At 34.8% G+C, this 12,730-nt stretch overlaps 1 protein-coding gene across 9 annotated transcripts in view; it reads left to right on the top strand.

The window, feature by feature from the left end:
• LOC116170264 (voltage-dependent L-type calcium channel subunit beta-2) overlaps window positions 1-12,730 on the top strand; it is a 272,421-nt gene that overhangs the window by 31,253 nt on the left and 228,438 nt on the right. For 8 of the 9 annotated variants that reach the window (XR_004145199.1, XR_004145200.1, XM_031486525.1 and 5 more), the window contains exon 2: window positions 8,716-8,841. The exons of the other annotated variant lie outside the window; for it this stretch is intronic. Coding sequence is in view for 6 of the 8 variants with exons in the window: in XM_031486525.1 (XP_031342385.1) it covers window positions 8,716-8,841 (126 nt within the window). In the remaining 2 variants the exon portion in view is untranslated. The remainder of the gene's footprint in view (window positions 1-8,715; window positions 8,842-12,730) is intronic. 9 annotated transcript variants of the gene reach the window in all.

The following is a 12,730-nucleotide window of genomic DNA, read 5'->3' on the forward strand; positions in this document are numbered from 1 at the left end:
ATCGACTTGCTTTCTAAAATTCGCTACGGGTGGAAGTTATTTTACACTTTTAAAGATAATTACCAATTAATTTATTCCCTGAGACTTTTTTCCAAGTAAATTTTGTCAGTCTAATGATTACGGTATTACTTTCTCATACGGTTTACATATAAATTAACGTTAAAGTTGCTAATTAATTGTCGTATTTAATTTAAGGAAATAGTTATGCCTAAATTCATTATATGACCAACATTTACAGCTGCCTATATTAACTTTTTCTAGTTTCCCATTTCAATAACTGAAGATATGACTATACAAATTACAGAACGTCCGTGTATAAAAACCTCGCTATCCGTCGTTTCTTAAATCATAGCTGTATGTACAAAAATCGTAATTATGTTAATTCTTTAATTCGGTAGGCATAAATTTTGCAGCTATTCATTTAGCAAGTAATTATAAGGAAGAATAGTTTGAGGAAGAGCCATATTAGACGAACATTAGGTCTTAGGTTATCATAATTTGTGTATCTCTCTCCACCATTTTGAGCTTATTATTTTATGCATGCATATTCATGATATTAAGACTATCCACGATTGAGAAAGAAATACAATCGTGCATTTCATTCAGCAAGCATAATTTTAATTTGTGTATTTTTTAAAATGTTTTTGGGAAAGACTGGTCACTCCGCAAATGGTTCTTCTTTGATTAATTGAATGTAGGGCAGATAGATATACAAAATGATTTTTTATGATTTGATAAGAGATTTAAATTGTATAAAATTTGCAGGTGTTAGTTTTGATAAATTTGTTATCTTTTAAAAAATTATTGTTAGGCACTCGTTTTGGTGAGACACAAGTTAATGGGTTCGAGAAGATAATAATTGATAACATTTTAGCTTCGTAAAATGCGCCTTACAAAAGTGAAAGTGGAGAACGCGATTACGCGGGATTATAAACGGCGTTAGAAGAAAAGAAAATATACTCAGAGACATTCTCTGTTATGACAACGTAGTGTTTCCCACCTAGTTTTTTGAATGTACGCCGTCTCGTTTGTGAAATTAATAAATACAATATATGATCGACCTACATTTTTTTTGGAAGTAAGTGCACGTGAGATTATCATCAAAACTAACAATTAAGACGCTAGAGTCTAATTGTGTAAGAAGCTCGGTAAGTAGTAAGCGACATTGTTTTTCTATTTTCGTTTTTGGAGTTTGATTAACATTGTTTTGTTTTGGGTTGATGTACTTTAGGTAGTATTGACTATTTGAGTATTTCAGGTGTTTGTAATTGTTTTTATAAAAATGTTGTCACGTGTTTATGAACCCAGTAAACTTTGAGTCTCTTGTAATTTGGGCAAGTCGAGCAGTTATGTTTAAAGTAAAAGCGTTTGTGAGAGTAAATGCAATTAAATTTTATCTGAAAATTTAGTTTTCGTGACCTTTTGAAGTAGGTCGATTTTTAACAATAATTATTTAAGACCGTCTAAGCAATACCAAACACCAAAAGAATATTTTGAAGAATCTCTGAAAACTTATTAATTAATCTTTTGAGAATTCTCACACTAATTTTTGAAGTACACCAGACGAATCGGGAAAGAATCTTTGAAAATCTTTCTTTGAAGAATTTTTGGGGAATTAATACCGTAAGCATTGTATATGTTGGGCGCAAAGCCCGAAAACGGCCAACGGTCGTTTTATTTGCTCAATCTTAGGATTGGGTTTTTTTAAAATGACCAAAGCTCGAATTCTATTTCAATTTCGGGCTTTGGCCGCCCCGAAGCAGCAAAACCTAAAATTGAGTAATTAGGAAATTACCAAAGCTAATAATTAGTTAAAAAAATAATTAAAAAGTGTAGTTCCGGAGAAATTTTTTGGCATAAATTCGGCAATAAATAATTTGTATGGAGAGGTCACCGTGCAACGCACAATTAATTTTTCCGTATGTATAAACATGATACATAGCATGGCTACTTAAAATAAAAATAAATGAAATAAGTAACAAACATAACAGCATAAACTTTTATGTCAAAGTATATATATGAATATATAGAACTAAAGAAAACAAATAGTCGTAGATATTTAATTATATAATTATTTATTTTTGCAATTTGATGATGAGTGGCATTTTGAGTTCAATCTCACTTCTTTCTTTAAACAATTGCATCTTCTGGTGCGCAATTGTTTTTACTACATCTCACAAAACCTTGCTTTCATTGAGGGTCTTTAACAGCGACAATTCTTAGTGTTAACTTTGTTTCTGGAACTATCCTTTATGTCTATGAACCTATGGTCAGTCACTGGCGTAAGTATAATGTCTCAAATGTACGCAATAAGGACGAGTCCTGCCTTAAAGGGGTCCCCGGCAAAAATTTAATTCATTTATAAAAAAATCTGAAAAAAATTGAAAATTTCCCGAACTCTTTCAATGTTATGCTTTTATTAATTATGTAGGTCGCGCTCACTCGTACCCAAAGCTTACTATCGGAAAGGTAGAACGCAAATATCACACTTAGTGAATTGGGAAAACAAAATAAAGTTTATTGAATAATTGATCAAAAGTGTAAAATTAATCAAAAAGGCCGAGTTCCTACAAATTCCCTTTCCGAATCATTGTTGACAGAGGGTAAAAAATCTGGAGCAATATCCACAATATACAAAAATTAACAATCCGAGGAAGTAACTCTCGAATTTTAATAATTTAAATATGACCTTAATTTAACACAAAATTTGTCACTCATAACGTCATTCTTGTTCCCCCTCGATACCCCCGAAACGTTTTGCGCGATTTTCAATATCTTGTTTATTTATTTATTATCCCTCTCAATTACAGAGTGGCCCGCATAATGCTTTTTACAGGTGCCTCTGCAGAAGGTCTTAAGCTGTTCTATACTACTCCGGTATTTCCCTTACGAATTAGGGAAACTGTAGAAAAACCTAATTCGGAGTAGCCGGCAGAATGCTCGAAACTGGTCTAAGGTAATTTCCATCTCTACCACAGATGAAAAATTCACCTCAACCCAGGTCCGAACACCCGACTTCCGGATTTATAACTCAACACTCTACCATTGAGCCATAATGCCATAATGTTTAGTTTGGAAAATATGGCCGACTGCAAGTTTTAAAATTGACACCCTGTATAAATGATTCCGCTGTGTTGTGCTGCAAAATTTGTATGATACAGAAAGAAATAGGACAAATTTACTATTGTGCTTCACCAAATTCAAACTTGCTCCTCTGGCTCCTGGACGACCTGTTGATAAAACCAAGCCAGTGCGCCTTTGAGAGGCTGTGTAGAGACCTTTGGGAAGATACAGACTGTCAATGTTCAGTGTGTGTGTTTGGACAGCGAAATCTACGAGTTCAAATTGTTTCCAGTGACCAAGGACATTTCTGATTTCTCCAGAATCCAGATGGTCATCGTTTCATTGGCATTTCGCATACAGCAGTCACGGTATAAACAAACAAAAATAATGAAACTTCTCCTCGCGAATAGATAAACGTGAGACTATACTAAATGTAAAAAATCGATCTTAAAAAAGCGTTGGTTACACAATTTATAACACCTTCATTTACTGTTTTATTCAGACAATTACACCAATAAAACAAGGAAAAGACGATGATCTCATTCATTGCCATCTGCATGAATCGGATATTGACGGTGCGATAGGTAGGTATGTACGAAATTTCCTATCCTGTAGACAATACTTTAACCTCGCAACCTTGAATTACAAGCTTTGCGGCTATAAAACCACCCAAACAAAAATGTTTCGCCGCGATCTATCAAAAACATTATTCCCAGCCCAATGTAAATTCCTACCGTTTCACCGCTTATGGAGTTGCATTTTCTTTCATACAGCGTTACGCAACACTTAACGAAACACGCCGAGGCTCAAATATCCACTTCATTAGCGTTAATTTGAAATGTACGTAAAAAGCGATTTTTCAATAAATTAGATTTTACATTGAATCAATTAACAATATTTCAGTGGAAAGCCAATTAAAAAATAACTGCGCGTATACAAATGATAATATATGAACAAATTCGTAGCATCCTTCAGGTAGTAACTTAACATATTACAAAGTTCTATTAAAACAGTTATTTAATCGCATTTACGTATTCAAAACGAGTTCAATAATTTATCAACAAATAACCGAAAATCAAGGTTAAGACAATTTAATGTCTTGGCTCTTAAGCGCGTAGCCACGAATTGTATATAATAAATAATGTATATGATCCCTGTGTCTAATGTATTCAAGGCAGACAATTCAGCACACCGTTTCCTAATATGTGATTTATTTGGTGACAAGTTTATTCCTATCGAACATAATTTTTGGCTTTTAATTGCATCGTTTATACTTTGTAGGAACCTCCTTCAATTTGATGTAGTTTACTCCACACGTGTACCTAACAACCAACGTTATTTAGATCAACGAGTTGATTTCATCTAAAAAATTGATGTTTTTTTTTCAAGTCCAAGTCGAAAATCTAGGTTTTGACTACTTTACAGCAAAACATCTGCTTACATACCAAGGGACGAAAGTGCATCTGTTATTCTCGAGGGTGACAATAAACAAGGAAATGTCGATCGTTTGTGAGCACTCTTCTCCGACACACCGTTTACGAGATCACTTCAGGTCACAACCTTGTGAACTCAAAAGGGCGCGCTCTGCCAATCTGCAACAGACAATAACACAAACAAACAAACAAGAGGGGTTAGTGAATAGCGCGGCACATAAAATATTGCGAAAGCAATTCTAACGTCTGACACTAGGCAATCGGATATTAAACCGTAAATAAACTCAATAAGAATCAACAATTTAATTCATGTTAACTAACCAAAAGCAACATTTTGACTCCACCACGTATTGCTCGTACAATAGGGTATAAAAGAATAAACGCGACGTTAAATTCAACAAATACATTTCAATACAACAGCAATGTAATCTAATTAATTCAAAACTGTAAATAAGGTAGTATGAGTAAAACAAGGAACGCAAAGCAACTAGAAATTGTACATATCGGCTTTGCAGTAACTTCAAAAACTAATTTCCACATGAAACGTAGTGAAGCTAGTACAATTGAATCGTCGAAGGCACACAAGTAATCGTAGGTAGTATATAGATCAAATTCGGTCTCGATAAGTATATTCTTCAGTACCGCAAGGAAAATCAGTTATGTCGGAGCAATTTACAAGCTCGATAATATTCAAATGTTTCGCAATCCTTGCGGCTAGGAACTATATTGTAATCTCCAGGTATAAACTTGGTAGTAGAATGAAGTAGATTCACCAGGTTAATGTAGGTAGAATGAAGTAGAATTTCCCAAGCCGGTAATATAGAAATTCATCTGTAGCGTGACGTTCGGAAATATCAATCCTAATAAGATGGCGGGTCTAGGTAAAAATGCGATGTAACTTGAGGCTGAGGGAAGATAAAGCCCTCGCACTGATTATTTGCACCTATTGCTCTTCATTGGAACATAGGCACAGACATCAGAAAGAAAGAGAAATCACTCCAAAGATTGACAGCTAAAACCAAAAGCCCTTATACCGGTAGACAAAACTCAGTAAAAAAGTAATGGCGTACCGAAGAAAAATAATTTGGGTGCAACTACTCGTATGACCTCTAACGGCGAAACAAAGAATTAGGTAAAATAACTCTACTACAAGATTAATTTACATTTAAACTAGTGGATTACAAAGGAAATGGCGAGATGGCGTAAGAATCTAAATATAAACGAGAGTAAGAAGCAAAAAGTTACTAAAATGGAATTTAAACCAGGAATTTCGGTAAGAAAATAAAATGTCCTAATGCAAAACATATTCCAGTATTATAACACTATTCTCCTAAAAGCAAAAGTGGTTCAAAATGTTACAAAAACTGCGCCAAAAATAGCACAAAGTTAAAACTCGAATGTTCGAGAGATATAGCTTCGTCTCATGCCCTATCGAGTTCTCGATGCGACGAAACCAAGCATGAGTGTCAACGAAGCTCTCGTTTTGTCTTGAAGTTTATTGATATCTATTTGTGCTGCATATTTCATTGAGAATAAGAGGAAGTATTGATATAGATCTGACCACTACATTGCTGCGTAACTCACCTGGATGCCCAGAATCTCCCATACAAAAAAAGAAAAATATGCAAATGTCACTTAGAATTTTAAAGCTACTGCTTATTCAAACAAATGTAACGATCACCCCGTTATTTGTCACTGAAAATTACTTCAAATTGTAAAAACAATCATTTCTTCATATATTTTTAATCTACTAAATGTCGACCGCTTGCCCAAACTAACGTGAAACCCAAAATTTACTGGATTTGTAAACACACGTATCAAATTTTGTTTAACAATTTCAATAACAATAACCCTTAACTTTCCAAAATTGGAGAGTTAATTAGTATTACACGTTAATTTTGAAACTCTAAAAATATAAATAACTCGAAAACCTTAAGAACGCAATATTTGTGTGTTATGGCAAAAAAATTGGCACGAATAAATGAGGACCAAATAATGTCAATTCAGAAATTGGCTATTCCGATCTTTCACAGACTCCCCTGCATCTACGTATAGGTACTCGTCATAGGGGCCGACGATCATTTTCCACAGTGCCCAGAAAGTTAAAAGAGCGAGGGTTGGATTCAATGTTTTAGCAGTATAATAATCACGGCCATGAATCTAACTTTAATGTTGTTGTGAATTGTCGGATTTCACGGTAACAAAAATATATCCACCAGAACACTCTGTATAATTAAACATTTCGATCACCCATAGACTGTATAAAAAAAGTAATAACTCTAACAATTTTACCGTCACTTTGAATGATTGTAATGCATATTACGTATCACAAAATTAAGATTTCTATTCCATAATACGTCAGATTAATTTTATAGATATTTCGTGAAGCTTATAATTGGATAGATTTGATTAAGGTCGTGTGCATAGTAATGGAATTGAGAATAATCTCAATTGACATTTTAAAATAGATTAAAATTAATACCGGCTCGTGCAAATATCTTAAGTTTACTATAGTAGGTTACTTCAATTACATTTTCGAATTGTTCCAAACATTTAATAGCGTTTGCGTAATCGAACGCAATTATGAGACGAAGGCACATCCTTTTTTTGACGTTCCGGAGCTCGAAGCTAAAAATTTATGGCGTATACAAGGCGTTTAATAAAATGATACCCAAAATATCTAACCATCCTCAACACGTGCCGCCCATATTTCTTATGCGGAGCGGGCTACAACGGGTGCGCTCTATAGAACGGTTGATCTTTACGATAAGCCACTTTAGACGAGAAAATGTGACATTATATGACGTACAATGTGTAAATCTTGCAGCTACTCTAATATGTGTTGTGACTTTTTTACCGAGATCCAGTTTATTCTCTCCGAAGAGATTTAGGAATTTACGAAACGTACCCGTGTGCAATTCAAAATGCGTTTTAGGCATATACCCGTTGCGTTGTACCGTATCGATTCACTAAAGTTCCATCGCCGCATTTCACATAGAAGGTACAGTTCGCTCGAACGATATCACAAGCAGTAACAATTATTTCCTAATGAGGTTAGTTTTAAAATAGGCTATAGTTAATTGTGTATAGCACTCTATTTCTAATATGGTGTCTTTCAAGGTTCTAATATGGAATCTCTACATAAATTTTCTTTACGCTTTGGTCTTATGTGGACGTACGAATGCTAGCGTTCTGGGCCCCATTCCCCTACAAAATTCAGGAACTCTATAAATGAGAAAAAACTCTACTCATCAGCCTCCTTTTGCGGTTTTTTAAACTTTTAATCGGTAATTCCAAAATTAAAATGCTTCCATTGAAAAATCAACCCAAAAAATTACGTTACTTCACCTAAATGCTACTAAACCGTTCCAAAGATACCTACAATTTATTTTATTTCATACGAAGGAACAAGGAAAGAAATTATTGAACGAGGCGCTAAATCAGAATCATTGTTTTTGTTTATTCGTGGTATCAAAAAAAGGGTAAACGAATTGTTATCAAATTTTCAATAACACGATAAAAAATTTCCCATTTCGTGCATTATGGAAATATCAGATTCTTTTGCATGCGCTACTTTCACATTTAGAGCTATTAAAGTAAAATTGAGATACGATCGGTCTAATACACAAACACGGTCAGTAAATGTGCATGGATCGCATATAACTTCTTTCTGTAAGTTGGTATTCCTTTATGCAGTACAAAATGTACCTATTACTAAGCATGTGTTGATACGATCTTCATTAGAAATAAACATAATATAAAAAGGTCAAAATTTAGCGCATAAGGTTGCATCTTATTATGAGCTAATTATCAACATTTTTATGCGAAAAAGTTTCCTCGTTAAATAGAAATTACTGGTAGAATTCGTTCTGCATACACTTCTTCGGAAAATGCTTTGATTTACTGCACTTTTGTCACGATTGACAATAAGTTCACAAGTGTGTTGCTTAGCACAGAGCGAATGTAAACGAATTTCCATCTGAAAACCAAGAAAATACGATCTCCATTAGTGAGTACCTAATTAGTCTCAATGTTATTGTTTCAATTTACTATATACGCCTGATTCAGGATCTCATTAGAAGATCGTTTAGCTTGTAGAAAAGCTAATGAGAAAACTAGATCGACAAGGAGATCCAACGAGTATGAATGATTGTGTGTCCCGTCGTATATTAAAGGCAGTAGGTCAGGTCAGGTTCAAGGTAACTTTTTATTGTTTTAGACTGCAGCAGGGGCGGGCGGTCTAGAGGGTCCCCCAGGGGGTCAAGGTGTCCGCCTTAAGCACAAACCACGTAAATTTGCCGCCTCGGGCAGCCTCAGTGATAGCTCCTCCAGTGTTAAACGACAGGTGAGTTGCCGCTACTTTGTGATGAGTGACTTTGCGTTTTAGTTGTGTGTTTTATATGGACGTATATATTGCTTCTGCTTCTTAGTTGTTATTAATTGACTTTCACTTACAAATGGAAAAGTATCAAATTTGACAGAAATAATGGTAAAGCGAAAGTGGGCGGTCATTATTAATCAATGTTATGAACTATTTCCGTAGTATACGTATTATGGCGTTCCTTTTTCTTCTATGGATTCTTAATGTCGTCCAGTTGCGCTACACCTAGATACTAAAATACAAATGAATTAAATAATAAACAAAAGCGAAAAGGGAGTCGGGCGTTTGTAGGGGATGTTACGTTATAATACGTAGGGATACGAGTACAACTCGCCGTGCGTAAAATGGCGGCGTTTTTCGGACTCGTCCTCATAAGTTATGGTACCAAATATTCCTCTGAATATCCCAAATTCTATCTATCTTAATCAGTATTTGCTAACCAGAGCAGACACAAACGTTAACGACATACAGGATACAGGGGAAAATCTGGTACTACAGGTGTGATATGGCAGATCGACCCGAGTAAGCGTAATTTTGGTACCACAGATTAGTATACGCTATGACTTTGGCTTATCACAAATGGAAAATTGATTTTGCTAATTACTTTAGACGTCAATATTGGGACCTTACATAGTAAAACTGCCCAACCTGAACAGCTAGCCAAAGTGATATATACAGCTGCACTTTGTAGCGCATTTTTGAAAAAAAATACGCTATTATATTTGTTATGGCTGGCTGGCCGGCTGTCCGGGTGAGATCTCAGCAACTACAATAGCTAGAGACTTCAAATTTTCATTAAACGCTTTCTGCTATAGTATAGATTTTGAGTTAGATTACTTGTAAGATCGATAATTTAAGAAAATAATTTCGATATGGTTTTCGGAGGTGCTATAATTTTACCGTTAGATAGCGCTACCAGTATAAAAACTTAAATATTTACTTTTTTATTTGTTTTACAAAATGAAGACGTACCCTCAATTGAAATTAAATAACATTAATTATTTAACGCAGCCAAAATTACTCGTGAGATCGATAATACTGATCTGTATTACCAAAAATGCGCTTTAAACATGCATATTATGATTTACAACTTGTTCAAAATAAACAGTGCATTATTATAAAAGGTATTGGCTGCTTTTGTTATAAAATGTTATAAAACTCCCATGGAGGTAAGACTTTGCCAGCGAGCATGAATGCAGATTTGGATCAACTCAACGTCAAAATGTAAGTGTTTAACTGACATGACGTAAATGTAATGATTTTACAGTGAATTTTTGTTAACCGATTTCGGTGTAGATTACGAGGGTTTCAATTAAATGAAATAAAAAAAGTCCATACAGATGGAATATTTAATTACTTCTCGCGACCAAAATTTCATTAATTAATCACGGGATTAGTTGATGAAATTTTAGTCGCGGTAAATAATTAAATATTGGGGACAATTGATTTATAACAGTTAAATATTATTTATCACTCCTTGTGTTAAAATTTATATGTAATTTCTGTACGAGAGCAAATTTGACTATTTATCACTTCGGCATCGATGTTACGTATACGTCTTTTTTTTACCTTTAAATAAATTTAATTATTTGCTAACAATTTGCTAGCGCTTATTAGTCCAGTAAAATAGGGACAGGACTTCGACCTGGGGCATTGTTTAAACAGCTTTCTTTACACAATGCCTGGGGAAAGCTGGAAATCGTTTTAAAACTTTAAGGTAGTCTTGAAAACGAGTAATTTTAGTTTGTGTCCCATAGGGGTTGAGCATAACTTGGTATCCCTAAAACTTTGAAATTTTCGGATATTCGGAAGAGAATGACAACGAGTGCCAATTTACCATCTTACAGATTCTGGAAGACTTCAAAGAGCTACGGCCACCCTTAAAGTCAGACTGGAGAAACAGTATGGAGATGGGATCATTTTTACGTCTGTTAAAGGAAAGAGCTCAGTGTCCTGCTTTCGAAGCAAATGAGAAAAGATCTTGAGTGTCAGTTGGTACAACAACTTGAAAAAGTAACAAAACAGAAGAGCATCTTTGCATTGTTAAATCAGCTGCAGAGATCATGCTAAAACTGTTGAATTTGGCATCTAAGTATGCTTAAAATTGGTCTTAATTTAAAACTTTGGCGTTCTTTGAATTCGCCATTAAATTCTCTACAACTTTGATTACAAGAATGTATTGATACGATCAGCACTATCGGATGGTACAGACGACAGAAAGTCATCAAATGGTACAGTTTAGCGAATAATGGCCGTCCTTCAGTCGTCGAATTGGTCCTGTTTTAAAGTCAATCGACACACAATTGAATGCTCTTTAATTGGTCTCGGTTTTCGATAGGATGCGTTGTTTAGGAGTTATTAGCGAAAAACTGAAGAAAGTCCGAAAATTTTAAATTTTTTGGGGCACCAGTTATGCTCAACTCCTGGAAGAGTATAAACTCATATTACTCGTTTTCAAGACTATCTTAAGGTTTTAGAATGATTTACAGCTTTCCCCAGGTCCCTTTGAGCCCCCCCCCCCCTCCTTCAGGTTTAATTTTACAAGACTATAGACGTAGTTTTTCTAAGTTTAAGTTCAAACGCGCATTCTGAAGAATCCTTCTCTCCCACCCAATTTTTAATTATGTACTCGTCGAAACTGCTTGCACACTCGTTCCATATTGGAAAGCTACTCATTCTCTCGCATTAAGCTCTTATAAAATTTTCCACACCCGAAATTTTGTAAACATTTTCTTCTTGCATAATGAGACAAATAGGGGTGGCGTAAGTAATCTGTATGTATGCTGTAAAATTAAAAATCTCCCACCTCGAAGTTGTGCATATTTGAGCCATTTTTCCTTTATGATACAAATGTTGTGCTTCTTGTGGTGTACGAATTACTCAACCCATTTCCACGAGAGATTTTCTGACATCGTCAACGAACAACTGAAAGATAGTAGTGGTAGTAGTAGAAAGTACAAATACGACTTCACTAATTATAAGTGAACGTTTACTAAATCTGATTGGCCTAAACGGTCTCTTTCACAATTGTTGCGTTCTGTTTTACGAATCTCTAAACTACAATAACAATCCAAGTCACTCTTACTACTTACTTGCTTAACCAGGAAAATATCGTCCACTATTTCCCAGTAACGCCAGATTTATCCCAACAAATATTTTTGAAGTGAGCCACATGCTTCTTAAAACGAAGTTTCAATGACTTTTTCGTTCCTGGAGAATGGGAAGAATTTAAAAAGGGAGTACGCTCCAACTGAAGAAATCGCAGCAGACGCTTTTACCAAAGGACTCCCCCGATCAATGCATTAGCACAGTCTGGTAGTGAAATTATCCAAGGTTCACATCTCGAGGGGACGTGTTGGGGAGAGAACGCGAGATGATGGTGGATGTGGATTGAGGTTCTGTGGTCTGAAGTTTATGTTTTGTCTGATTTGAGAGTTGCATGTAGCACGTGTAGTAAATAAACAATTTATTTGTGTTTTCTTTAAATCTTTGTTTTGTTACTATCTGAAGATTACTTCAGCATCAATAGCATACTTCAAAAAAGTATAGATACCATTTGTAGTATATACAGTGATATTTATTATGAAGCGTGTACGTGTATAATTTTTCCCTATGCCTACTTTTAAATCACAAAATCTCTTCTGAAGGGCGCATAATTTTATACAACCAAAATAACTCCTTAAAGCAAATAAACATCTGGCTGTCATATTAATTACATAATTTGGATACTGTTGTTCTAGCTTCCGTATTTTTATGGTCGTCCGTGTGCGACGTATTCAACTGAAGAAACAGTTGATATTGTCAATTAGTATAATGCAGGTAACAATTTTATTTTTTGTGAAGCCAAAGCAAC

This window comes from Photinus pyralis, unplaced genomic scaffold (genome assembly GCF_008802855.1).
Source record: "Photinus pyralis isolate 1611_PpyrPB1 unplaced genomic scaffold, Ppyr1.3 Ppyr1.4_LG5, whole genome shotgun sequence".
Classification (NCBI taxonomy): Eukaryota; Metazoa; Arthropoda; class Insecta; order Coleoptera; family Lampyridae; genus Photinus; species Photinus pyralis.